General features: G+C 45.0%; 1 protein-coding gene across 2 annotated transcripts in view; it reads left to right on the top strand.

Moving 5' to 3' along the window:
* LOC135897940 (poly(A) RNA polymerase GLD2-like) overlaps positions 1-27,859 on the top strand; it is a 114,409-nt gene that overhangs the window by 18,755 nt on the left and 67,795 nt on the right. For both annotated transcript variants that reach the window (XM_065426648.1, XM_070533513.1), the window contains one exon: positions 2,118-2,266. In XM_065426648.1, the coding sequence (XP_065282720.1) occupies positions 2,118-2,266 (149 nt within the window). The remainder of the gene's footprint in view (positions 1-2,117; positions 2,267-27,859) is intronic.

Here is a 27,859-nt window from a genome sequence, read left to right as displayed (position 1 = left end):
CCATAGTGATGCACTGATCTGTTCACATTTGTCAAACCGCTTGACCAGAAAGGTAGGGCAGTTTGCCCTTTCAGCTGTGGGGATATTACTTCACCATCATGCATTGAAGTGACACAATACATCTAAACATTTTTGTCTGGCCTTTCTCGGTCTGTGATTGTTGTCCAAGGCTTGAAGGGTGCTCAAGCCTATGATTAACATTCTTTGTGCCAGCAGGTCTAGCTATCAAATTCTCATTACGCATCATAATCAGTTTATTTATGTCAATAATGAGTTTTAAAAAGTTGGCGCTGGTGATGCCACGTCACCAGCGCACCTCGACAGAGCAGATATGGCACCGCGATCCTGCAGAGTGACATGGCTTGTCATCACATAAGAAGCCAACAAATACTGACACCAAGGACAACATAGGGGAAATATACATGTGCTTAATAAATGAAATGAAGCAACGATAAATTAATGGAAATTAAAGTGGATGAAAAAACAACTTGCCGCAGGTTGGAACCGAACCCACAACATTCGCATTTCACGTGTGATGCTCTACCAATTGAGCTACTGCGGCGCTGTTTTCCCATCCACTTTCTTGGGTATTTATGTGTCCTAGTAGAACCCTGGGAGTGTTAAGCCAGCGCCACCACTCATAGACCTTGGCGGCGAATGTGGCATATCCTTTTTTGCCTCAGGCTTCACGAGAACGTGATCTTTTTTGGGTGAAGGCAACTGGTTAATAAACCCACACATGCTACCTGAAGGCATCAATGTTGCCGGATTCGAGACCCTTTTTATGTAATAAATGAGAAGACCGAGGTTGTGGGTTCGGTTCCCACCTGCGGCAAGTTGTTTTTTCATCCACTTTAATTTCCATTAATTTATCGTTTCTTCATTTCATTTATGAAGTACATGTATATTTCCGCTATGTAGTCCTTGGTGTCAGTGTTGGTTGGCCTCTTATGATATGACTTATAAAAATCGGGCTCCTCGGTCAACCCCCTCTCTTCTCGTTTATGGCTTGTCATCAGTGAGACAGTCACTTGACGTGCGTTTGCCACCACCTTGCTCTCGGAAGCTGGTGCGCGGTGTATGTATCTCTCTCTCACTCCCACTGGGCTTTGCTGCTGCACGTGCTTGCCAGCCTTGATGGCTGCTGCTGCTTCTTTGGTCTCTCATTTCGCAGGACGATGGTGGCATGCGGTGTTGGCACCGCATACTGCTTGCTGGCTTGGGCAGCATGTACCACTATGATGCATTACCCGCAACGTAAAACTCGGGACTGCTCAGTGGTGTTCAATTGAACGCCAGTGAGCGTACACTGTTTTTGCATTCACAACTGGTAGGAAATGCTTGGGTATCCTTGGATTCTTTCTTTTTAAGAACTGAACAGGAGTAGGCAAGGAGCATATTTCTGTCATATAATGCAACGCAATGAACTTTTTATTGCCAGTGGTTGAGTTCTAGTCGCTATGTCATCGGACTAGTATTTGAATGTCGCAGTGTCGAAACATGAAATTCTCGATTACTAAGCTCTATTCTCAATACTATTGATGCCTTAAGTGTTCTTGAGCATTAATCTATCACTTTAGCTTGACTTAATATTTGCCTTTAGTGTCCCTTTAAGTAGTCATTCACGCAACATTCTGGTTGGCTGATAATGACACGCATATAAATTGCTTGTTTTTGTTGAATGTTTTTCATGAGCCAATCTGTGTTGCAATGTTATCACTCAGAGCAAGATACATCATTCTGTATCTGAAGTTTTTTAAAGGTTATTGCTGGTTTTTTATACATTGTCTGTTGCCATTGAACTTTCTGGAATCAAATTGTATGTGCAACATGAATTGTATAGTACTTTCTGGAAGGCACGTAGGCACCATCGATTATGCTGGAGCCTTCGACGAGTCATGTATACGAGTCGACACAGTTGACCCGCAGATCACATTTTGACGATCGACGAGTGTGCTTGCTGCTACCATTGGGGTTAGTGTCAGTTGCCTTTGTTGGCCACAGGTCTACCCAATGAACAGTTCGTTTTGTAACTTGTGTTGTGCCACTGTAGTGCACCCGCTACAAGAAGTGCTCTTTGAGTACCACCTGTTAGCTCATTCCTTGTGCACACGCAGGGTATGCTGCCGCGCCCTGCGTTAAGACCCTGGGAGCCACCGAAGGTGCCTCCAGCAGTAGTGCTGTATCCACGACCCCCCATAGCGCTGCCAGGTGCTGCCATGTCATTGCCACCCAGAGGGTTTCAGCAGGCTGGCAGGCAACAAAAGTGAGTGCCAATGCTCCTTGAATATGCCAACTCCTCAAGTCTTACATTATGGTGTACGGTATGCAGATAAAAGCCACAATTTTAAGTAAGGCCTTAAACCCTTTGGTGTTGTCCTTCATCACCACATGCACATTGAGACCACTATTGCTCTCTTTTATATTCCCTGGATTCCCTGATATTTATCATGACCCAAATTGACTGTTGTTGTATGGTGACAGCATTTTTAAGCATGTAAGTGCTTATATGGACAACCTCCACAAGTTTGCAGAGTTCATTTGTAACACCTGTGGTGTTGCAACAATTGAGGTGTTACTAATTTTTAATGAAACTGTTAAACGGGCGGAGACATGAAAATTTTCGTTCATGCGTTTTTCAATTCAAGCGTTGCGTATTGCTTCAGGGAGCACGATACACACAGCGGGATTCATATATATCCGATAAATAATTTAATAATAGCATTATTATACCGAGCGATTTTGGTTTCTGGGCTCCGGGTGATGCTATCACATCATAGGAGAGGAAACGCAACACGGCTTGGTCACGTGGGTCACAAAAATGGTGACATAAAAGTATGCTGCATTGTCTGCTCGCGCATACGCCTGCTCTGCCAGCAGAGGTAAACAAATGGTGATTCGAACTCCATGTCGCGTTTAAAATACTTATTGCGAAGAGTGACAACAACGGTAAGAAAATATTGCGGCTTATGAGAGTTGGCAATTCATTCCGAAGCGCCATAAGCTTTAGCTTTGAAGTGAACTGGAAAAGGCCTAGCGATGATATCGGCGGTGCCGAACGATCAGAGGCGGTGAGGCTGCCGTCGTTGCCATAGTGACCACTCCTCGGTCGCTGATTGGCCGCTTCGCCGTATGGCTGCCGCACAAATGAGTCCCGGGCCCATCCTCTTTACGGCAAAGAAATCTCGCCATTCGCGAGCAAAACCATTGTCGCACGGGGGCCTGCGAACGGCGTATGGTGAGTTTCCGTGCCGGTAACATGGACGGGCCTTCACAATGAGAAAGGCCAAGCGAACGAGAGACTGTTCCGAGCTGCCGAACTATGCGACTGGCAGATGCTACGTCATCTGCTCTCCGCGACAGCGCTCTGCATGTCTCGGTTAGCCAGGGGTCAGGGTTAGCTTGATTACAGTGTTCTAGAAGCCTGTAGCGTAGAGAGAGGATTTTTAGAATGACAGGAAGCTGAGCTAGTTGGTTAGGATTCATAATGCAAATTAAGGGGCAATTGCGTTCAGACACGGACACAAGAGGAGAGAAGCGGACAACACGAACGCAGCATATCCTGGTCCCCTTCGGAGTCGGCCGGCTAGTACACACAACGTAAAGGCCCATCCACACTACCGGCACGGCAACTCGCCGCACGCAGTTTGCCGTTCGCAGGCCGCTGTGTGGCGTTTGTGTTGTCGACTTCTCTTCTCCTGTGTCCGTGTCTGCACGCCTTACTCCTTTGCATTAAGAAAGGATTTCTATATGCCTGTAGCTCGGTCATAGTGGAGGCCATGCTCGGTCGCTCGGCTCAGCAGGCTCCGTAATCGGCATTTCATCGCTACTCATCACACGTCACGTTCTTGTGCTGGTGTGCTATGATGTCAACATTTTCGTTCCTCCACTGTGACGTCATAACTGATGCGCCAGCAATGGGTCTTGACTACGAGAAGGAGCTTTTAATAACTTTTTGGAGCTGAATTAAATTATTTTAAAATGTTTGCAGCGTCCAATACCTCGTTGTGGGTGTCCTTGCATACGGAAGCAGCCTACAACATACTTTTTATAGCCTCAAAATTTGGTGTCCCAACCCCTTTAAGTATCTATCATGCGGTATACCCAACAGGTCTGTAAGCTTTGGAGATAGCTGAGAACTCACTGTATGTGTGTGTGTGTGTGTGTGTGCGCGCGCACTTACTTCACTACCTTGTTGTTCAATATGTTGGTAAAATTGTTAAGTACTAATTGCAGAGGTATGCATTAGACTAAAAAAAGAAAACTAAGAATGTCCCAACTCCTGATTGTATACTTACTGAATAAAATGTAGCTGTCAGCGTTCAACTTTAGGAGAGATAGAAAAAGTGTAGGTGTTATAGAAAAAGTAAAAAAAATGCATTTCTAAGCAGGAAACAAAAATAAAAATAACATGGCTCTCAAAGGAATAAGTTAACTCGACTGTGAGAGCCAGCAAGCTGCAGGGCATAATAATGTTGGTCATATTGCCGAAGCTGGTAATTTGCCAAGTGCTAAATATCGCTGTTTTAAAAAGCTGTTCATTGGGTGTGACAGCCAATATACGCTGGGCAAGTTTAGAAATGTCACTAGATGGTGCTAGGGTGTGTCCACTGTGGAGACCACTCAGCACGTCCTAATGGAATGCGAAGGGATTTACTCAGTAAGACTCACCCGTAGGTATTATACACCTTCCAGAAGTGCCTGGATTTAGAGTGGAAGGAAGCATTAACCCGTCAGCGGTTGTGATATGCAAGAGACGTTTCAAGTATTGGTAGGAAAAATGCAGGGAAGAGATTGATACGGCCGGATCCGTTACAGGCTTAGGTAGTGAATAAAGGTAGGTAGAGAAGTTTAGAGGAAGTGAAAAAAAAATGGCCAACCCTTCCCTTACTGGAAAATCGGGGTAAGCAAAGCTTGTCTTGCATGCACCCGACCTTCGTCACGGTTAAGTAACCCACAGGTAACGGTGCCGGATTGCTTCGGCATCCCGCTCCCTCAGCTCAGGATCTTCTTGTTGCTGTCCGATCGCCTTGGCTTGGGCCGCTCTAAAGGCACATTTATAGTGCGATGTTATCAGTGCATGGGCGCTGATAGGCGCTCGGTGCGTCGGAGCACGTTGGCTGCATCCAGTTACGTAGGCCAAACTATAGACCATAGTCTATATCGATCAAACTACAGACGCTGTTGTTCTCGCCAATGTGACGGAGCGTGTGCACGTGTTTACGTCGGACTATATTTAGGTTCTAACGGCTGGATTGGCACTTCGATGGTGAGCCCTTTCATGGGCGAGTTCTCACCGCCACTTGTTGAAGGCTGCCGGTTCCTCAGGAGAACGCACAATGCGTGACCCTCCCATCTGTTTTCCGAGAATGAACTGATAGAAAACGAAGCCGGTGAGGCAGCGCACATGAAATCCTTTCCTGCACTTTCCTTCCCGGGCAGAAGCGAAACTGCTCTGATCGGTTGCCTGCAAGGCATAAGCTCGTGCCTATGCAGCTGGAATCCTTATTAGTGACTCGCACTGCTGTGCCGGTGCTGCTGGCAACTCGTCAAACTGCCCTTTCCAGCAGCTGCTGTGGGAGCAACTGGGTTTTTTGTGACTACATCGCCACCGAAACTTGTGAGCTAATGCAAGCTTCGCTTGAAAAGATTAAGGAGATGTACGCAGAAATGCTGGAATGGAAAGCGTTTACAGTCGCCGATAGATTTTGTGGACCTCACGGGGACCAGAAAATTGTCCAAAAAGTGAAACAGTCCAAAAAACTTGTTCTCCTCCAGAAATAACATTTATTAGGCTTAGATCAGCCTAAAGAAATCTCTAATAATGCGTTTCCTCATACTACACATAGAAGCAAACACATTTCCTTGGATTTGCGCAAGAGCGACGTCATCTCTGCGTGCAGTCTGACAAGAGTGTGGCCACGTTGGTGATCTCCAGTGCCCAAGATCGCCGCGGAGATCAAAGAAACAAGCCATGTTTTTTCGCACCACTTCGCTCTCACGAAAGTGGTACACGTGGTGGTGCTGATAACACAAATGCGAAGTTGCACAAACACCCACAAAGATGCGACGCCTTCGAGACACCACATGGAAATAGCACAAGAAACCTTAAAAAGAAATGGATCCCACATTTACCGCCATATGCAAGAACGCAACCTAAGTTGCAGCCCATGCTTGACTTGATCTGAGTGATGCCTGGCATGAACGTGCCCAAGACGCCCATTGCGTTCTGACCAGCATGTTCACGACAGGCGTCATTCAACTTAAGTTGTGTTTTTGCACACAGGGAAGTGATTATGACAAATATTGCTAGCTGAAAAAAAAAAAACAGAAGTGCCGTCCTTTGAAGTGTTTTGTCAACCAAAGAAGAGTGAGCATGGCCTCTGAGACGAGATGATGTCGCGCATTCTCTATTGAAAGCGTGCACCTGCCAATCTTGGATGCTATAGAGCGGGCCACTGGAAGCCAAATCAGTAGAAAATCCAAAATGGTGGCCCCCAAGATTAGCGTGGCTTGGAATGAGCAATTTAGCCTGGGAAATCGAACGCGGGGGCTTAAATTCGTCTGAAAAATCGGTCGCAAAAATGCATTAGCTCTATAGGAACCCTGACGGTGCAAGATGGTGAGTAGTATGTACAGATGACGACGATGAGCCCAAATAGCACTCACAATATATACACAGTTAAACCTCTATATAATGAACTTCAATATAATGAAGTTCCGATAAACGAGGTATTTAACTTTTCATAACCTCTTGTCCAAGAACACCATGTATTTAGAAACTCAATATGATGAAATGTGTTTGTATGCGATTTCAATATACCGTATTTACTCGCATAATGATCGCACCCCTGAATTTTGTTGTAAAAATTCACATTTTTTAATTTCCTGTGTAGTGATCGCACCCCGAACTTGCTGCAGCGATATGTCATGTGTGAAGTCTAGCTAATAATGATTATCTTACCATATGTCGAATGCTACGCGACCGACTCTTCAAGACAAACCAAGCAGTCTGCATGCACCAAACATTCTTAAGCAGATACCCCATGTCATTCCTTTCATCACTTTCCACACTTCCATAACAAAAAAAAAAGGCTACTACCAAACTTGCCTTTAGTATGTGCAGGCTTTATAATGGTTGCGGTCAACAACAACAACACCAAAAAAGGCGCCTTTCGATTCTTCTCGTCTGCACTCGTGGGCATGCAACAAATTGCGAGCGGCAACGATAGCAGCCACGTTTACACCGGTACGTTAGAAGTGTACCCTATTCATAGACCAACGCTTGTAGCACAGCTAAGATATACGCCCACCCTTAGCGGAAACGTGCCTTACTAGGATAGTAGTGAAGACAAATGCCACAGTTTCCGCAGCATGCCCGCCATGTGTTCCTATGTCACTGGCAGCTAAGCGCGCCCATCTGTTTCTGTCCCCTCAAAGTGGACATGGCTATGTTATTGCCACAAACTTGCCGATATTAACAATATTATTCATTACTGATACGAAAGAAACTGTTCCAATGCATGTAATGTACTCACGAGAAGAAAAAAATCACATTCGGAGCGTTCAGCTTGCTCCGCCGGCCACCATCTTTGCTTTGGTGTGCCGCACTACATACAGCGGCAGCCACCTATTTGTTGACCTGTTGTCATCCCACAGCAAATGCAGGATGAAAAAAAATATATTTTTGCGGGAAATTTAACCGGCGTAATGATCGCACTCCTGAATTTGCATCAATTTATTTTGACAAAAAAGTGCGATCATTATGCTAGTAAATACGGTAACAAAATTTCGCTGCTGCCGCAAAGGAATGGCGAGGCAATTAATGGAAACTTCCACAGATGCAGGTGGTCAAATGATTGAATCACAAGGGAAGCTTGCAAATGCACCTCTCAAATAGCGCGCTGCACCACAAGAATGACCGCCGAAGTGGAGCCTCGTCACGTTCTGTATAAAGTACAAGTGCGATAAGATCCTGTCGCGTCCTGTGCACTGTGTGCTTTAGGTGCGAGTGAAAGTGTGCAAGGATGAGAGAAGAAAGATGGCTTCACGAGTGTCGCCTTCCTGTGCTAAAAAGGGACCGAAAAATAGTGAAGCGAGCATGTGGTGATGCAATCTAACACATGCGAGGGGAGGGGAGCTTAGTGGTGGGTAAGTTGGCATGCATCTTTATCTCTGCCGCACGTCTCGGCCGTGGCTGTGCATGGCTGTAAGCACAGCTGAGCGCATAGGGAGCCGAGTACCCTGAACTGCTGAATATGCAAAGAGTGGGTGTGCCGAGACTGTGTGGCACCATGTAAGCTGTCTTACCACACATTTCGTATTTGAGGTTGCATGATCTCGAGTATTGGTGACCCGTTGGAGTGAGAGGCAGACGAAGAATTGGCTCCCCACTGCCGGCACTTTTCCTGATAGTGCGGGTGACGCTCTTGGCCGTAGGAGCGGAGTGCATGCGAAAGCGTGGCCGGCTTCACTTAGCTTAAGAACCTGCATATAATATGAACCCCCATATAGTACAAGGTGAAATTTTTCGACACAAAATGAAAAAAAAAAGAACGTTTTATCCGCGTATTATACGAGTTAGAAAGACTTGAGGAAAACATTTATTTAAATTCCACTTCGCACTTCAATCGCTGTCTTCCTCAGCTGCGCTCTCTTTGGATAGTTTCTTGTCGGACATATCTTCCCAGAGGTACTCATCCTCTGTGCCATTGAGTGTGTTTGAGATGCCGCACTTCTTGAATGCACGACGCACAAGGTCCTCTGGTATGCTGGCCCATGCGTCCACAATCCACTTGCATAGCTTGACTGGCGACGCCCTCTTCAGCCGCCCGGTCGGCGTCACTGCAGGCTCATCTGAGCAGATCCAATCTGCGTAACACCGTTTGGCCGCGCCCTTGAACGGCTTGTTCATGCAAACATCTAAAGGCTGCAGCTGAGACATCATCTCACCTGGGATAACATTGAGTTCAGTGCCAGATTCGCGCAACAGCCTCTTCACTGAGTCGGCCATATGGCAACGAAATGCATCCAGCACGAGGATGGACGGGAACGACAACAGTGCGCCGGGCCGCCTACACCAGACGGACTTTATCCTGTTGAGCACAAGATTCTCATTCACCTAGCCTTTCTCGTGGCATCTCATGACCATGTTTTTTGACAGCTCCTCACCTTTAAGCACTGTCTTGCGCTTGAAGACAACAATGGGCGGAAACTTGCATCCGTCTGCCGTGCACGACATGACGGTAACTCGCATTTTCTCTTTGCCAGTGGACCAGGCATAAACTTGTTTAGAGTCCTTTTCGTGCATGCTGAGGGGCGATGGCATGTCCAGATAAACCGGCATTTGGTCAGCATTGCCGATTTGCCCTAGCTGGAAGTTCCTGGACTTGCGCAGCGAAATAATGTGGCGCTGGAAAACCAAAAGCAGCTCTTTGAACGATTCTGGCAGCTTCTGCGAAATCGAAGTTTGGAAGCAGAAGGAAAAACCAGCACAACACATGTAGCAATAAATCCAGTGCAAACCCGCTTTGAAGGCGGAGCTCGGTAGCCCTTTTTCTCTTGCAAGCTCCTTCGCTTTTGCCTGCATCAGCTCCACATTCACAGCTAGATGCGTGGCTCGCTTTTGGCGTACGAACTCCGTCAGGGCGAGTTCGATTTCCGGGAATGTCCCACTCTTCGGGCCATGAAAGCTTCTTCGCGTTCTGTTGTATGCGAAAAGGGCTTCCTTCTGTCTTCGCCATCCACGAATGCTTCCCTTGTTGATGCCAAGCTGCTTCCCGGCCACACTGTTGCCGATGTCCTGTGTGGCTGAAATAACCTTTCTCTTGAAAGCAACCGAGTACTGTTGTCGTGGTCCGGACATCTTGGTCCTTCAATGCAGAATAAAAAAGATGAACTTCGCAAAATGCGGTTTGCACGTGTGCTGCCAAGGTGCGCACTCAACAGTAAAACGATGCTGTAGTCACGCAGCAATAACGAAACCAAGCTGTAGTCATGCAGCAATAAGGAAGCCAAGCCGTAGCCATGCAGCAATAACGAAGTCAAGCCATAGCCACACATCAATAACGAAATCAAAACTTCTAGCCCAAATTTCTGACTGAAATTTCCGTTCGGATCCGCATATAGTATGAGGCGAAAATTTGGGATGCTAATAACAGGGAAAAAACCTGGTATTATACATGGGTTTTTATGGTAATTCGTAGTGAAGATATCCACGTACATGGCATGAAACGTATCATTCATTGCCAACTCCGAAATTTACCGGAATTAATAGATTTTTCAATCAAATTTGCTTTTTTCGATCGCCTGATAATTCGGAAAATCTGCGGCCTCTTTTCATGTAAGAAAAATTGATCGGTGACTGTACTTATTCGCATAAAAGGTTTAATTTCAATACAATGAAATTTTGATATAATGAAGTAAATTGCCAATTTTACTGGCTTTGTCATATTGAGGTTTAACTGTATATGTGTTAGGTTAGAGTGACTTAAGGGAACAGGGTAGGCAAATTGTCCGAAAAAAATCAATTTTTGTTTCTGTGTAATTTAAATTCTTTATTCTTTCCTTAACATGGCGCAGTGTTTCATTTGCGCCTACGCGAAATATTTACCTCAAGATCATTTTTCGAAACCTAGGCAGCATCCAGCCACGCCCCCTTTGACACATGCTCGGGATCTTTGCCGCTCCTAAACTGAAAAAAAATGTTTTTTTTCACCGCCTATTTTTGTCACGTTTAGCGGAATGGCTGTCACTCATCTGGCAAGAGAGAAAACCTAGCTAGCGTATTTCACTTAGCCAAACGAATCCTAAGACGCAGCTAGATTACTCGCAACACGGGGCGTTTTGCTCGTGCTTTGGCGTGTTTTCGCGGACTATCGAATTTATTTATACTTTAGTGCTGGTTATTTAGCGGTAATGCAATGACGAAGCCAAAGAAGTGCTTTAAAAAACGTCTCTTCCACGGAAACCGGCATAAGTCGAACTTCAATGACGCCAATCCTCCGTAACACAAACCAGGAGTGGGCGCCGCGGCCACCACGTGAGCATCTGCATCGAAGCTTTCGCGCTCGCCGGAACGCTCGAAGCGGAATGCCGGTGTTTCAGCAGATCTCAAAGCCTGAGCTTCTCCAGAAATGTCCCCACAGAAAAACTCGGAACGCGAATGAGGCGTTCAACAAGGTTGTATGGGAGCGCGCTCTGAAGAATGTCTCTTGGCCGCAAGACGCTGAAAATAGTGACAATGGATGCTGTGCTAACTTTTAATGACCGCAGCATTGCTCGAGCTGACATGTTGAGGTCATTCGGAGTTTCTCCAGGATGGTTCACAGTCCAGTGGTTGCGCGATGTTGACCGGCGGCGACTGTACTTTGCAGAGAGGACTACAGGACTGGTAACTAAGGAGGCCCGGAAAACTAGGCAGCTAGCACAAAAAAGAAGTGTTGACGATGGAGGGGACCACCAGGCTGGTGGCTATTGAAAAAATGCGCCAGAATTTGTTTCTATAGTCCTATATTGCAATAAAGCTCTTTCTTCCACTTCAAAGCTAATTATCTCAAAACACCAAATTTTGCTGCATTTGACCCTTTTTTTCAGAAACTACAAGCGCTAGGGCGGCCACATTTTCCAGATATTGAGCAAACATTACAGAAAGTCTACTGAACCAGGATTTTAAATATTCTTGTAGGGGACTTTTGTTTACAGGCTATTTAGTACTGCAGATTTTGGCTCTAAAATTTGGTGGGTCCAGTAAAAAAATGAAAACAAAAAATCTACTCTCTAAAAAGAAATAATCCTGGTTCAGTAACACTACCTAACATTGCTGATCACAATGCCACCAAGATTATTGTTCTAACCCCAGCAGATCATGAGAAAAAGGGTCACGAACATAGCCTAAAATGCATGGCTAGAATAGGACCTGCCCTGTCCCCTTAAAAAATCTCTAATAAGGCCCTGCCTCATAGTGTGCTTGGAGGCAATCATATTTTCTTGGACTTGCAGTAGAGTGATGTGTCCGTATACAGTCTGACAAGAGCATCACTGTGTTGGCAATCTCTGTTGCCATAAATTGCCACAGAGATCGAAGAAACGAGCCATGTTTACTCACACCACTTGGCTCTCGCGAAATCACATGAGGTGGTGCCAATCACACAAATGTGAAACTGCAAGAACACACATAAAGAAGCGACAACATCTCCGAGACACATCTGCGCTGTAGGCACATCATGTGCAAATAGCAACCAAAACTTTAAAAGAGAAATTAAAATGCGTCCTGCATTAAGTGATTATGACTATAGTGCTGACTGAAAAAAGATCAAAACAAGAAATAGTTCCATCCCCAGGAGCATTTTGGCAGCCAAGGAAGAGCAAGCATGGCCTTCAATAAAGAAGGATGTTTCTAAAGCGCGCACCTCCCAATTTTGGAGGCTATAGAGTGGGCCACCGGAAGCCAAGCATGGCGAAGCCAGCTTAAAATACAATGTGGCGGCCCTCACAATTGGGTATAGTCGGATACAATTTGTCTGCAGTGAAGCCCCACCCATGCCCTCATAACTGCCAGGTGTACTTGCCGCTGGTGGGGAACGATCCCATGTCTTCGCATTACGCGTGCGATGCTCTACCAATTCGGCTACCATGGCACCGTCTTTCCATCCACTTTCTGGGGTATTAAAGACGCGTAATGCGAAGACGGGGGATCATTCCCCACCTGTGGCAAGTTGTTTTTTCATCCACTTTCAATTCGAATAATTTATTTCTTTATTTCAATTAGTAAGTACAAGTAATTTTCCCTGGGTTGTACTTAGTGTCCTTGTTTGTTGGCTTTTTAAGCTATGGTGCTGTTTGTCACTAATGCATGTAAATGAACTTTTTGATCCATCCAGGTCCCTTTCACATGGAAAGGTATTTGAAAGGGTACATCAGTAGCACTCAAGTGCGACTGATGTACTTTACAGTACAGTACTGTACGACTGTACAGTGACAAGAACTATTTCTTGTCACTGAATTGTCCTAAACATGCTTTGACTCAGAACATCATTACAAAGTGTTTAGCAGGCTCTTCTGTTACCACAGCTCTGGCCTAGTAGTTTAAGCATCCGCCTCGCATGCGGGAGGTGGGGGGTTCTATCCCCAGTGCCATCGGGTATCCAACGGTGATGCAATAGGTACAAGCTTTCCCCTGGCCTTGTGCTTGGCTTCTCTGGGGTCAAATGCTTGGAAAATGGGTCTTTAGCCCCTTCTTATGTAAATAAAACTAATGTGAGAAATGGGGCTCTCTGGCTAAAAGCACCCTTGCGCCGTAATATTCAGCTCGAAATTAAAGAGAAGCCCGTTCAGCGTGCAAGAAGATTTTTCTAAAAGAATTGCTACTGCTCGGAAAAACTTGTGAAAGTCGACAGCTGAGGAGAGAAAAACCGGAGTCAAGGCGACATGGGCTTTTGACAAGATAAAAGTTAACAATGTGCTCTACGTTTGGGAGGATATTAACAGTCGCCTATACGCATACCTGGCTCCTGCGGCGGCGCTTTGTCCAGCTTCGGGTACCGACTGACTCGACCAAAATAAATCTGCATGCATTAAGATCATTAACCTGAACGCAAGGAGCGTACTTAACAAACAAAATAGCCAAGAAAGCATTGTAATAGAGCACAATCCAGATGCAATGGTAATAACAGAAACATGGCTGCATCCGGATGTGACTGACGTCGAAGTAACGCCCCTCGGATGCTCCATAATAAGAAAGGATCAGTGCACTAGAGGGGGTGGGCTAGCTATAGTTGTGAAAAGCAACATTCCTTTTGCGGTACTTAATGATCCAAGCAATCTCGAAACAGTCTAGAATAAAACTACCTTGAATGACCATAATTTGCTAATCGGTGGTGTGTACTGGCCTCCCAACTCGCCTGTAGAAGTACTAAAAAATGTGGAAACCTTTATGAACTTGCATGTGCATCCAGATGACAACATATGCCTTGCGGGTGATTTTAATTTGGCCGGAATTGATTGGGCGTCGAATTCTTCAGGAGGAACTGAAGTGTGGAGTTGTGATCAGTTATTAAGTATTGCATTTAACTATAACCTGACTCAAATTGTGTCTGGCTTCACAAGAGTGGGCGCGGAAACTTCAATGCCTTTAGATCTTGTTTTCGTTTCAAATCGCTTATGTTCTTTTATTATGAGCTGTGACATCGATGATGGCATTTCGGACCATAAAATGGTAGTGACGTCTTTAAATTTGTCTGTGTGCAAACTCCTCTGTGCATCAAAAATACCGGTCTTGAACTTTACATTAGCCGATGATGTATCTATTTTAGATTACCCCGAAGTCTCATTAGATAAGTTCCTAGGCCTTGTTCACTCTGGCGCAAGCGTGGATGACCTATGAAATTTCTTTTCAAACATGGTCAAGCACTGTGTGGAAAGATTTGTCCCAAAACATTTAAAAACAACTCAATGAAAAAATCCCTGGATAACCAGGGAGACAATTCATGCAAAAAGAAAGCTAAAACGTAAGCGAAAAGCGTCTTCAAAGAATTGCCGGCCAATCGACAAAAGCTGCATTTCTAGTATTAGTCAAGAGTTAAAAGGGCTAATAAAAAAAATCTAAAAATAGGTTCTATAATGTCACATTACAATCGTTTCTGAAAAACACCCCTGGAAAATTTTGGCGATATAATAGACAGCTTTAGTATAGCGTACGCTATTCCATTGCGAACGCTAAAAAATAGCGGGTCGTCACTGTGCATGCGCTGAACGCTATACGAAATAGCGGGTATAGCAGGCGTACGCAACGCAAACGAGTTAGCGTTAGCATTTTTTCGTGGTTTGCGGAGTTTGGGGGAAACATGGTCGCAGTCCCGGCTGCCTGCTTCGAATTTAATTTGGTGTTGCTTTTGTGAAATGCACTTCGTTTGTAGCAAATGACTGTGTTAACGGCTTTCACTTAGTCTCAGGCCGCTTCGACGACAGAGTATTATGGATAACTTCGTGGTGTTTTCGAGATTGCTTCTCGTTTCGAAGAAGTCAAAGCCTAACAAAAGAAACGTTCGAAATGTCAGCGCCACCTATCGCTAAAGGCACGAAATAGCCGCAACGACGACATATGGCCTCAGAGATCCGCAGATATCATCGGCCAACTAAAATTGTAGAAAACGTGCGCTGTTTAGCGTACGCTGTATTATAGCGTATAGCATACGCTATAGTGGCGTACGCTAAACTAAAACTGTCTATTAACCCCCCAGCTGTGTCTCGTTTGCTTGAAACTGGAGATACTGCTCTAAAGAAGGCACAGGACTTAACCTCTTTGTTCTTGTCAGTCTTCACATGCGATAACAGCTTCCTGTCCGATTTTACAGATGAATCTGGAAGGCTGCCTTTTCAAGATATAAACATTGACGAACAGGGTGTATTTAACCTCTTACTCAGTATGAATACTAAAAAAAATACGGAGCCTGACGGAATTCCTAATGAATTTTTACAAAGGTATGCTGAGTGAATTTCTAAATTTCTAACTGCAATTTTTCAGGCATCTGTTAACCAATGTTCTTTCTCAGTGCATGGAAGCATGCTAAAGTTATCCCAATTCATAAAAGTGGCAGCAAATTGGACATGAAAAATTATAGGCCGATCTCCTTCACTAGCGTTTGTTCGAAACTACTTGAACATATAATATCTAAGCAACTATTGGTCTAGTTTGACTACTACCACATCCTAAACAAATACCAACACGGGTTCCGTCAGGGACCCTCTACAGTGACTCAACTAATAGAGACTGTTCATGATCTCTCATATAAAATAACTAAGGCCAAACAGACATAATATTCTTAGATCTGGCGAAGGCTTTCGATAAGGTGTCACACCCAAAGTTGCTATTAAAAATTAAAATTATGTTGAACAACCCTTGCTTATTCGAATAGTTTTTGTCTTACCTAAGCCATAGGACAAATTTGTCTCATGTGAAGGATACTGGTCTTTCTTTTCGCCTGTAGAGTCTGGGGTGCCCCAGGGAAGTGTATTGGGCCCCCTGGTATTTTTTATTTATCAATAACATGCTGCAAGACATTACAGTTCCCATCAGACTCTTCGCAGATGATTGCATATTATATAACCATATTTAATCACCTGCCGATCAGACCGATTTAAATTCAAATTTGCAAAAGGTAAAAAATTGGTGTGACAGCTGGCAAATGATTTTGAAATCTGGAAGAAAAAAAAACGGTTTACATGTCTATCACTAGAGAACCAAGTATTATTGATTACGCTTATTCCATTGAAGGTGCCTCGTTAGAAAGAGTATCAACATTTAAATACTTTGGTTTAAAGCTTACCTCGTATTTGCATTGGAATGAACACATTGATTATGTATCTTTCTGGACCACAAGGCCCAGAAAGCCTTGTGGTTGCTTAGAAGAATTGTGTATAATGCTACCCTTGAAGCAAAATGCCTGGCATATAAAACTTTGATTCGACCAGTTATGGAGTATGCGAAAATTGTGTGGGACTCCTACACTTCATCTAATCAGTCTAAGCTGGATGAAATTCAGTGGGGTGTTGCGCGATTTATTTTTAACAAATATTGTCGTTCCCACTCTCTTACCCACTTATGTGAACTTGCTGAACTTCCCTCTCTAGAGTCTAGAACTAAGTATGACCGTTTGAAGTTTTTTTTTTCTTATTTTCATGGCCATGTTAAAATTGATAAAGATGACTATTTTCACTTCTCTCCTAGTAACTATTTTCGTCATTGCCACAGCATGTACATCCCTCCTCCTACTACTTGCAATGATTGTTTTAAATACAGCTTCTTTCCGAGAGCAATAAAACACTGGAATCTATTATCAGACTCATTAGTGAGGACGTAATCTATGCACAGCTTTCTTAAAAATGTCAAAAGCACATGTGTACGCATACCATAACTTGGCCAAATGTTAATACTGTAATCACCTAGGTATTGTACTACGTGCCGTATTTGCCATCGTATTACTATCAGTGCATTCCCCAAAATGTACTTTTATTTTCTTTATCCCGTAAATATATTGTTCCTTGTATTGTCACCTACCACTCCTGTAATAGCCCAAAGTTAGGCAGACAGTATCAATAAATGACAAAAAAAAACCATCGTTTGGTTTCGTTGTTAACTAGCCAATGGCCAGATGTGAACAATTTGTCACTCATTTTTGTACCTGTTTTCTCCTTTACAAAGCCGCACTGTTTTCAAGTGTTTCATAAAGCACAACCAAGGCTTTGGCCATACGAGTGCTGTTTGTGAAATGTATAGGGCTTTTTTCCATGTATGCAGTAGTTGAAGACTACGGTTAAAAGGACTGACAACCAATTTTCATGACACTCATCAGAATTTCTCGATCTGCAGTGAGGATATAGTTCACTGGAGGCATGCTGAAAACGGGGATAGGTGAGCGCAATAGTGATTATACGCCGGTGTTAGTGGGAGGCAGATGACAAGTGTGGTCGTGCTGTAAAAAAGTATGATTTTGTTTATCAAGTCCATGTTCCTGCGATTCATGTTTTCCGAATTGTTGCATGATTTCTGCAATAATAGCTGTGTGCTTGCATGGTTTCCTGTCTAACTGCTTTGATATTTAATCTGTTGAAATGAAACCAATTGGATCGAAAACGAAATGACACTTTTACATGTGGTATGGAGTTCAACGTGTTGCCATAGCCATGCGAGCATTTTTTATTTCTCAAGCATAGAATAATGCGCGAGTGTCTAATAATATACCAACTGCAATTTTAAGCAATAGTTATGATGTACTTAATAACAGTCAACTTGCGTACAGTAATCTCATAGAATACATTCAAAGTACCAAGATTTATTTCACTGCCAGGTCTTGCCACTTACTGGTTTTTTAGACTTTCTTTGTCAATTTCAAATTATACTTCCTACTTAAATTGCTAATAGCGGGCTAGATTCTATCACTATAAATCATGGTCATTTCATTTCCATCTACTTCTCGCAACACATTCTGGCCAGTTTTCAGTCCTTTTAAGACCTGTACTTTGGAAAGCAAAACATTCCAAATGAATTTGAAGTATCTTACAAGATGTATCATGTATGGTATTTTTTCATTAATACACATAAATGAACTTTTTGATCCATGCATAGCATCCAATGCTTATGCGGACTTCCTTCAGTAGCTTTGGTTCTCACGCAGCTGATTCTAAATATTTTCCTCTGGGTATAATTTTCAGTAGCTAAATAAATTGGCTCAGTGGCCCTGGACAAGTGGCAACCGTTGCTGCTAGAGATGATCAAAAGTGAAAAATGGGTGAGTTGGTATGAAGCATGGCTAAATTCAGAGCGCGAATCTACTAGGACGCATGGTAAGGCATAAGAAAAGACAGGACATGGCGTTACTTGCAGCTCAGTCTCATTCAAAAAGTTAATGACTATAAACTCAACAAGCTCTACTTCAGCAGACATCATCAAACATCATAAAAAGAGCAAAACAACAGCAACATCAAAACACTGACTATTAATCGGTGTTATCACGCCAAAAATACTATTGCACTTCATGAAGACAACTGATAAAGTAGGATGGGCCGGGTTTTAAAGTCGTTACGCTTTTGAATAAAACTTGCAGTTGCGAGTAGCGCCATGTCCTGTCTTGTGCCTTAGCCTGTGTCCTAGTAGTTCACGCGCTGAATCTATCCATGCTAGGGACGCCCATTTACAGAGTCCCTGAGAACACCCATTGGTTCAGCTGTTTGTCCAGATACACAAGTGCTAAGGGACCCATTTCTCAAGTTCTTTTCAGTAGCATGTAATGAATGTTGGCTTTGCCAGTGTGTGACATGACACTGCTCCGGATGTTCTGTCTCACTACAAAGTGGCTAAATTCTTTTGCAGAGGTTACGGTTGTACCATTATTTCTGGTTGCGGTTGTATCATAATTGTGCCGTCATAATTGGTTGTAGTTATAATTTTATGATCGAGCAGAACAGCAAAAAGCAGTGCTTGTGCGGCACCGGTTTCTGGCCAGTGTGGGAAAGACTAAAGTCAGCACTTCAGGCAGTGTGGTCAATAGGTAGAAGTGGGTCAGCGTTGACAGACTTATTTTCCCTGCTCAAGTGTAGAGCAAATATCACTGCAGTCATCATAGGACCAGTCTCTAATGTGTTCCATCTCCATTACAGTGGATTAAAGTATAGTGAGAAATCAGATAATTTTCACGCTTGTGTTTCACCCTCTTTGAACAGTGGACAGTGGGCAGCAAGTCGATTACATTCAGTCAGGATATTGCCTTTCATAGCAAGGCAAGAAGTGCTATAACTTTATGTGCTGTCTCGACATGAACTTGCATTTTGTATGGATCAGTGCATCCACAGTAGTCTCTTCGCAGTCTGCCCCTTGGGCGATACTTAACCATAGTTCTCAGGCATGTTCTGTATCTCCTCATGAACCCTCCTGTAGTGTTGTGTTTTATTACATTCAATCCACAGTGGCGCCACTAACACCACTAACACTAACGCTGCTTACCCATCTAACAGAGGGCGTCACTGAAGTGGTTCCACGCATTCGTGTACATATATCACGTCAATAAACAGCGCCAGCTTTTCGTTCATTGCTGGCCCAGCCGAATCATTCCTCTCTTCTCAACATGGTGTCAGGAGCGGGATCTGTTTTAAATTGACGATGATGTCTCGGGACGACAATACCAAGGACAGCGAGCCACTTGCGGCTGCCGGCAAGGGATTCATAGTAGTCGCTGCACCCCACTTGCAACCGCCCCCTCAATTTGACTTCGAGAACCCGGCGGCTTGGCAAAGATGGCATCAACAGTTCGAGAACGACAGTTTCACTGCAGGTCTTCATGCAGCAGGTGACGAAGTTCACATCAGAACACTGCTGTGCTGCGTGGAAACCAGGTCATGGGACATTCTATGCTTATTGCAAGTACAGGACGAAGACTACGCAAGATACAGTGTCATTGTCGGTAAGCTCAACGGGCATTTCGTACACCCTGCGAACGAGATGTATAAGAGCGCAAGGTTCCATTGACGTGTTCAACAGGCATGGGAGACTGCTGGTGCGTTCTTCACGACCCTTGGAAACATGGTGAAGCGCTGCAACTATGCTTCACGTGTCATGGAAGAGCGATTGGTCCGCGACCGTTTTATTGTTGGTCTTCGTAACACAAAGTTATTGGATAAGCTGTGCCGCTATCCAAAACTTACATTAGATGAAGCGCTCATGTGTTTTCGTCAGGCGGAAGACGCAGAAAAGGAAAGAGCAAATCTTTCGGTACTCTCGCGGGCAGTGATAATGCATCCCAGGCTGATAAACATGGACACGACGAAAGTCCTGCAGAATCACCCACAGCAGCGAGAGACGCACAATGCAGCGCATGTTCCTTCTTCGCCTTACGGATTTTGCGAACGGTCTTTTCGTCTGCACCTAGAATGCCCCACACGCTGCGCAACCTGCAACAAAGGCAGCAAGAAGGGACACTTCTTCATAATGAATAATGAAGTGTCCTGCATAATGAATCCTTACCAACTAGCTCAGCTTTCTGTTGTTCTACACTTCGCAGCAGTGTGCTGTGCTGGCAAGAAACTTTTCCTTGTGGAATTAAGTACAGTCGGTTCGAGCAGCGGAGCCCGGGCCGAGTTTGTCGACGTAAAAGTTGATGGAATGCCTCTGTGCTTTAAAGTCGACAACGGCGCAGAGGTCATAGTGGTCCCCAGTACATTTTCTGGGATTCCACTATGTCTCGAGCCACCAGAAGGGGAGCTTGCGGGACCGGCGGGGCAACCATTGGACGTGCTAGGAACGTTTGTCGCCACTCTGCAGTGGAAGCACAAGTTCGTGAAGCAGTGGCTGTACGTAATTCGGTCACATATCGGGCCACTTCTGGGGTTTCCTGCCATCCAAGAGCTGGGTGTGGTCAAATTCATGGATCCCGTGGTCGAGACCAAAAACAACCAGGCGACATCAGACTAGCTGTTTTGTGGTTTAGGGGAGCTACAGGAAGCGTACACTATACACTTAAAACCAGATGCTTACCCCTATTCACTGCTAGTCCCAAGAAGGGTGCCCATTCCGTTACACGGTGCCATCAAGGCAGAGCTCGACAGGCTCGAAGCGGAGGGCGTGATTAGGCACATGACAAAGCCTACACCGTGGTGCGCCGTGTGGTCATTGTAGCGAAGACATCAGGTTCATACCGCATCTGTGTCGACCTTACAAGCAGAACCAGGTAGTGTTGTGAGAGCGCAACATCTTGCCCACTGTAGGTCAAGTTTTGGGACTTCTGGGTAATGCACAAGTGTTCTCAAAGCTTGACACAACATCCAGCTTTGATCAAGACTGGCAGAAGAATCTCAACGATTAACAACATTCATCACGCTGTTTGGACGTTATTGTTACTGTCGGCTGCCATTCGGGATGACGTCCACCCCAGAATACTTCCAGCGCCAAATGAGCTGCATTCCTGAAGGCCAAGACCGCGTCGTAAATATGATCAACAACATCTTGGTTTTTAGCCAAGACCAGGCAGAGCATGACTGCCGGCTTCAAGCAGTGCTGAGTCGTCTTAGGAACGCTGGGCTGACGCTCAGTAAGTCGAAATGCAAATTCGGTGCTACAAGCGTCAAGTTCCTTGGGGTAGTTATTAGTGGCAGCGGTATTTTGCCGGACCTAGACAAGCTTGCCACTGTCAGGCGCATGGAAATTCCGGTCTATGTCAGTGGTGTCTGCAGACTGTTGGGCATGGCTAACCACGTGGGATGGTTCTTACCATGCTTGTCAGAGGCGACGGCACCCATTCGTGGATTGCTAAAAAAAAATCGAGTGGGCATGGGGACCAGCCCAGCAGGATGCGTTCTAGAAGTTGAAGGATATGATGTTGTTCAACACCTGCATGGTGAACTCTACCACCCACTGCACCCGACCATCATATCCGCAGATTCTAACTCGTTTGGCTTGGGTGCTGTTTTGCTACAAGACCAGCCAAGCGGGGAGCGTAGAGCTGTGGCCTACGCATTGCGCTGCCTGACACCAACGGAACAAAGGTACAGCCAGATGGGTAAGGAAGGCTTGGCAGTTGCGTGGGCAGTCAAGCGGTTTGACGAGTATGTCCGTGGCCTATACTTCACTGTTGAGGCTGACTACTTACCGCTCACGTCACTGCTGGGTTCCATGGATGTCGATGCTTTACCACCAAGAATCTAAAGGATTCGACTAAAGCTCATGAGGTACCAGTACAGGATTTTGTATGTTCCGGGGAAGCTGCTGACATCGGCTGATACTCTGAGCCCCTGTCACACCAGCATCCACCACTGAGGGAAACCAAGTGGAGTTGTATGTGAGTGACGTCAGCAGCATCAAGCAAGACACACCAGTCGGCCTTGAGGCAGTTGGTCAACACCAGTCGATGGATGGCGAGTGCATCGCCCTTGTGAAATACTGTAGGCAAGGTTGGCCCTGAAAGAGCAAGGTTCCATCGAACCTCTTGACGTATTGGAAGTACCAAGGGGAACTGTTACTCCCAAACTTGCAGTGGGCTCCAACAATGTTTGATCAAGTTAACATCTGACAGAGGGTCAGAGATGCAAATGTATTACTGTCAATGCTATGTATGTAGATCTGGTAATAGGTGTATGTTGTCCTTGTCTAATGCATGCTCTTTTGTCACATGAAGCCACTGGGTATTGAGTCTCTTCACTCAAGCCGAGCACTGCATATTGTTTGAATGGAAAAATAGACAGTCTGTTTACTACTCTGTATCTCAAAAATGTCTTGCCACAACATTAAGTTAGCACAAACAAAGGTGAAAAGTTGACCCAGCAACATCGCCTCATTGACTGCTATATAATGGCACTCTGCATAAATTACGTTTGTTAGAATATCTGATGAATGAAATATTGCCTGTTTAAACCATCCAAGTGCCCAATGCAGCTCAGCCAAGCACCTGCCTTTAGCACAAGAACTTTGCGAATGTCTTATCACATGCAGCTTGGTTTTTGAATGTGCGACAGTACTGTTACGTTTGCAGTACTCTTTTCATGGCATTTTCTAATCAAGGATGCTACGCCTTTGAAATTTGCTGCTTCAATGAACATGCTTTTTGTTATGTATGGTATGGTATGTAGTGTTTAAGCTCCGAAAGCTGCACGTGGGCTATGATACATGCAGTGCACAGCTTCTTAGCTGCATTGCCAGTTGCAGTAACATCATGTGTGAGCTTAATGTAAGGCAATCTTTGCGTAGTGTATGAATCAGACATGCGCCGAAGACATTTGAAACAAATTCTCCACCATTCAGTGTTCATGGTTATTGAAACCAATTGCTTGCTCTATACTACAAGAGTGCGTCAGGCATTTGACCTGTGCATTTAAGTTGATTACGCAAGTATTAGGATGATTCTGTTCAAGGCCATATAAACAGTTTACTTAGGGATAAAATAATTGCACAGTGTCCTAAAATTGTCGAACACAGCTCTCGACTTCTTGGTGACATTGGATAAGTGGAGAAAGCAACACATTGGCACTGAGGGACGGCTCAGTGGAGGGCTCTGGGGTAACTTACGCCATCTGGGGATCTTTAACGTGCAGTGATGTTGCACAGTATACAGCTGCCTTGCGTTTTGCCTCTGTGGAAACACAGTAGCCACGGCTGGGTTTGCACCCATCCTCGGACTCAGCATCCGAGTCAGCCCACAACAGCAGTGTTCATCGTTGCACAGGGCCCAGAAATAATGAAAACGAGCTGAAAATTATGTGCCTTTGGATAATGCTTGACAATAGCGGTATCTCAAAAGGATGCCTGCAAGGCCACTGGCCAGTTCTGATAGCATGCCAGCAAGCCTGCAGCAGTTCTTCAGTGGTCCTGACCAGCCACGAAAAATTACAATGAAACGTATATATATTCACTGTCCTTAACAGTAAGGATTTTATAGTGCGATGAATGCACGGGTACACCTGAATTTAGGTTGAGTCCTCGATCAATAGCACTTCTCGCTAAAAAAAAAAATATATTTCCGAACGGCTGATATAACACGCACAATCAATACGAAGAGACCTGGCTTTAGGGTGGAAAGTAAGGAACTGCAAGGACGTTGAAAATACTGTCTTGCATTGCTGCAAGTATTTATTGTCAAGAATGGTTTTTAGCTGGTCTTGTTGGTGCATATTAACTTTTGGGTGAACTATGCGAGGATAGGACAAGGAAGGGAAGAAAATTGAGTGCAACCTAAAAATGGTTATTGTAAGTTTCACTTCAGTTGGCAGTGAAGTTTCATGAGTAATAATGCGAACACGGCATTTAAATGAACTGTACCGTGGACTTCTGAAGAGTTAAATGCTCAGACTCCATACACTTTGTCCATGTCTGTTGCACACCTCATAGCTTCTGCCATTGAAAGGCTCTTCAAGAACAGCAGATGCTACAGAGCTACCACGTACGACGCCATTTTGAAAAGGTCACATGACGATGATTTTTTTTGCTTCTGTGATTGGCGGGTGGAGTAGCACAACCACGTGTGGTCCATGTGCCTTGGTTGCCAACTGCTGTTTTGTAAGTTGTGTCCTACTATAGCGTGACTCAGTATGAGCAATTTAGTTTGGAAAATTTCATTTTGGGGCCTGAATTAATCTGAAAAAGTGGTTGCAAAAATGCATTAGCTCTATGGGAACTGTGATGGTGCATTTATGAAGTCCAGAATATCCATAAAGTCGAATTTTTTGGAGTGCAAAGATCTGCGGGCGACTGTATTTAGTTCTTTTTGTTTGGCCACTTCCTTATTTTCTCGCAGCTTTTTTCTCTTTATCTCTTCCACTGCCACCTCATGCTTTCTTGCTCTTTGTTTATCTGCTTCTTTTTCTTCTTTTTCCTGTTTTCTTTATTATGACACATACGATAGCCTCTCCTCCAATGAAAGTCAGTATTTTTCATTAGAATCCTTTTGTATGACTTGCTATGACATGCACAAGAATGCTAACTTCCAAGCTTCAAAAACAGATGAGAATACTGTATTTTCTTGCTTATACATTGCCAATTTTGTGTAAAAAACACCCCTAGTTTGCGCATCTTTTGAAGAAAAATTGATATACCAGCTGCACCTGTATATAAGATGCATCTATTTTAACTCAGTCAGCAGGCTCTTTTCGTCTTCTGTAAAACGCGGTGCCGCCTTGTGTTGCGGTGCGTTCTCTTGGGAGGAGAGCATACGTGAGTGCAACATTTCAGCATCAAAGCCTGTTGACAGAACAGCAATTTCGTACCAAATGTGGCGCGTGGCCGTAGCACGAGCTCGGCAACTTGTTTTCCTATCAGACACTTTCCTAGCAGACGACACATGCTGCCAATTTGCAATGTCTATGACTGTGCCACACTCTCCCTCTCGTTGTTCTTGACAAGGATTCCATGTGAAGTAGAGAAATCGTTTGCACGTGTCATTTTATTTATTTAATAATCCATTTATTTATGTATTTACTTTGTTTTTTATTGGGTGTTGTCCCCATATGGGTCCGGACAGGGGACTCTACAGCGCTTGGTACTCCTCATTCGAGCACGTGTTGCAGTTCTTTTCTTGTTTATGACTGGCCTAACGCGTTCGAATAGCTTGGCCTTTTTTTTTTCGAAGGGTCACGAAGCCTGACCAGAACAAGGGCCGTCGCCTTCCTGCTGGAATGCCTATAGGTCAAAAGGGACGCGTGAGTTCCCTCAGAAACCGACCGTATGCCTCGTCTCGGCCTCTTGCATCCGGTTGCCGGCCCAGACGGCGCATGAACGCCTTGAGGCAATCAAGAAAAAAAGCCATTGAAAGATCACCATACGAACCAACCATTTCGTCCGCTTCTCTACGGCCAGTTCCACAAATGTGTGACTAGACCTTTAATTTAAAAAGAAGCTAAAACCAAAATAAATGTGACTATAAAATTAATTTGCACTCAAATACACTGTCGTGTAAAAGTGCAGCAAACACTTGAAGAAATGGTGAAACCTGCAACTCAAAAAAGCACGCCAAATTACCGAAACTTGAAGACCACTTAAAGGCGCTGGTAACGGGTGCTTTCCCTTGCTTCTACCTGCGACAGCAAACATTGGAACTGTTTGAGATAATACAACGCCGCAGAAAACCATTTTGCATGAGTCATCTGAAGGTGTCGGAGAAGGCAGAGCGGCGCGCGATAATCCCCCCAAAGCGGAGGGAATGAAAGCGAAGCGTGGCGGATGTGCGTGCCAGCCCAGCCGCAGCCGCTGGGTAAAACAATGGCCCAGATGCGATGGACCAGATAAAATGATGCCCAGTAGACGTTTAGTCTATGGACACTATAACCACGTCAGCTACATGTCAGGCCAGCAGATACGATGGAACGTGCATGTGCACCGCTGCTCTAGCGGCTCTCTCGACAGCAGGCACTGCGTCACTAGACAGCGCGTCGATGCAGTTTGGCATGCACTCTCACGGTCCCTATATTTTTGCTCACGGGTGTACGTCGACATCGAGCACAATACCTGGGATGCCATCCTGCCGTATGTAACATTCGCTTACAACACGGCGTTGCAAGGAACAACACATGTCACGCCGTTTAAGCTGGTTTACAACAGGAACCCGACGACGCTTGACGCCATGCTGCCACACGTCACTGACGAAGAGAATCTTGACGTCGCTACCTATCTCCAGTGCGCCGAAGAAACCCGACAGCTCGCCCTCCTACGGATCAAAAACTAGCAGTGTACCGACAGCCGACACTACAACCTCCGACGACGCTACGTCAAGTACCAGCCCGGCGACCATGTTTGGTTGGACCCCGATACGCAGACGAGGACTGAGTGAGAAACTATTGCGATGGTATTTCGGACCCTACAAGGTCATTCAACGAATTGGCGCACTGGACTATGAGGTCGTGCCAGACGGCATTTTGCATTCACAGCGCTGCCGCGCAGGATCTGAACTGGTCCATGTGGTGCGTCTTAAACCATTTTACGGACGCTGACGAAGTTCCTTATTTTGTTGTTCTCTTTGCTACGGGTGTTTTTCTTTATTACTTTCATTTGCAGCATCGGGTAGATGCTTTTTAAGAGAGGGGTATTGACACGTGTACTTGTTTGTCTTTATTGGGCGACACGTTTCACCGCCTAACAAATGTTATTGCACAGCGCAGGACGCGCCTGCATGTATAGGAAGTTTCTGGGATGTTATTGATGCTTCCGTCCGCTGTCTGTGACTGAACCTTGTGTAATCTGATTGCATTTGTGTGCGACGCGAATAATGTAGAACTTTGTGGAAGGCACGCGGGTCCCAGCGATTACTCTGGAACACTCGATGACTGATGTATAAAAGCCTTGACCTGCTGATCAGATTTTCGCCGATCGCTGACTGTGTTCGCCGCTGTCGCCGTTCTTGGAGTGTAGCCTGTTTTTGAGGGCACAAGTTCGCCCAATAAGATGCTAGTTTCATCTTGGGAAGTTTGGCTGCTTTCTTCACTACCACGTGACAATATCACTAAGCATTGATGTTCTACACTGAAAAGAAAAAGAGATTTATTGCTAAACATGTATTGTTTTGCCTATTTTTATGATATAAAGTTCTAATTGCTTTATATGCAATATCTCTTGTTACGTTTCGCCTACGACGCGCGGTATAGCCGGCGCGGATTCAACGGACGGCGGGGCTTCGTTCAAAGCGGCGGACATATTGGCCCGTTCGGAGCGGCCGCGACGCATCCCCGCCGAGCGCGTCCCGGCATGTTTTAGTGCCACGTGTCTTCGTGTGTGCGTGTGTGTGTGTGCCCACGCTTGTCAAAGCACGGCAGCCGGGGAGAGGAGCTCCCCCAGTGTGAAGCGAGGAGGTCTGACCGGCGCCGGCCCGGCTGATGCGTCACCTCCTTGTCC

Source organism: Dermacentor albipictus, chromosome 2 (genome assembly GCF_038994185.2).
Source record: "Dermacentor albipictus isolate Rhodes 1998 colony chromosome 2, USDA_Dalb.pri_finalv2, whole genome shotgun sequence".
In the NCBI taxonomy this organism is placed as follows: Eukaryota; Metazoa; Arthropoda; class Arachnida; order Ixodida; family Ixodidae; genus Dermacentor; species Dermacentor albipictus.
Note: the sequence above shows the minus strand (reverse complement) of the source record. Positions and strands in the feature narration are given on the sequence as shown.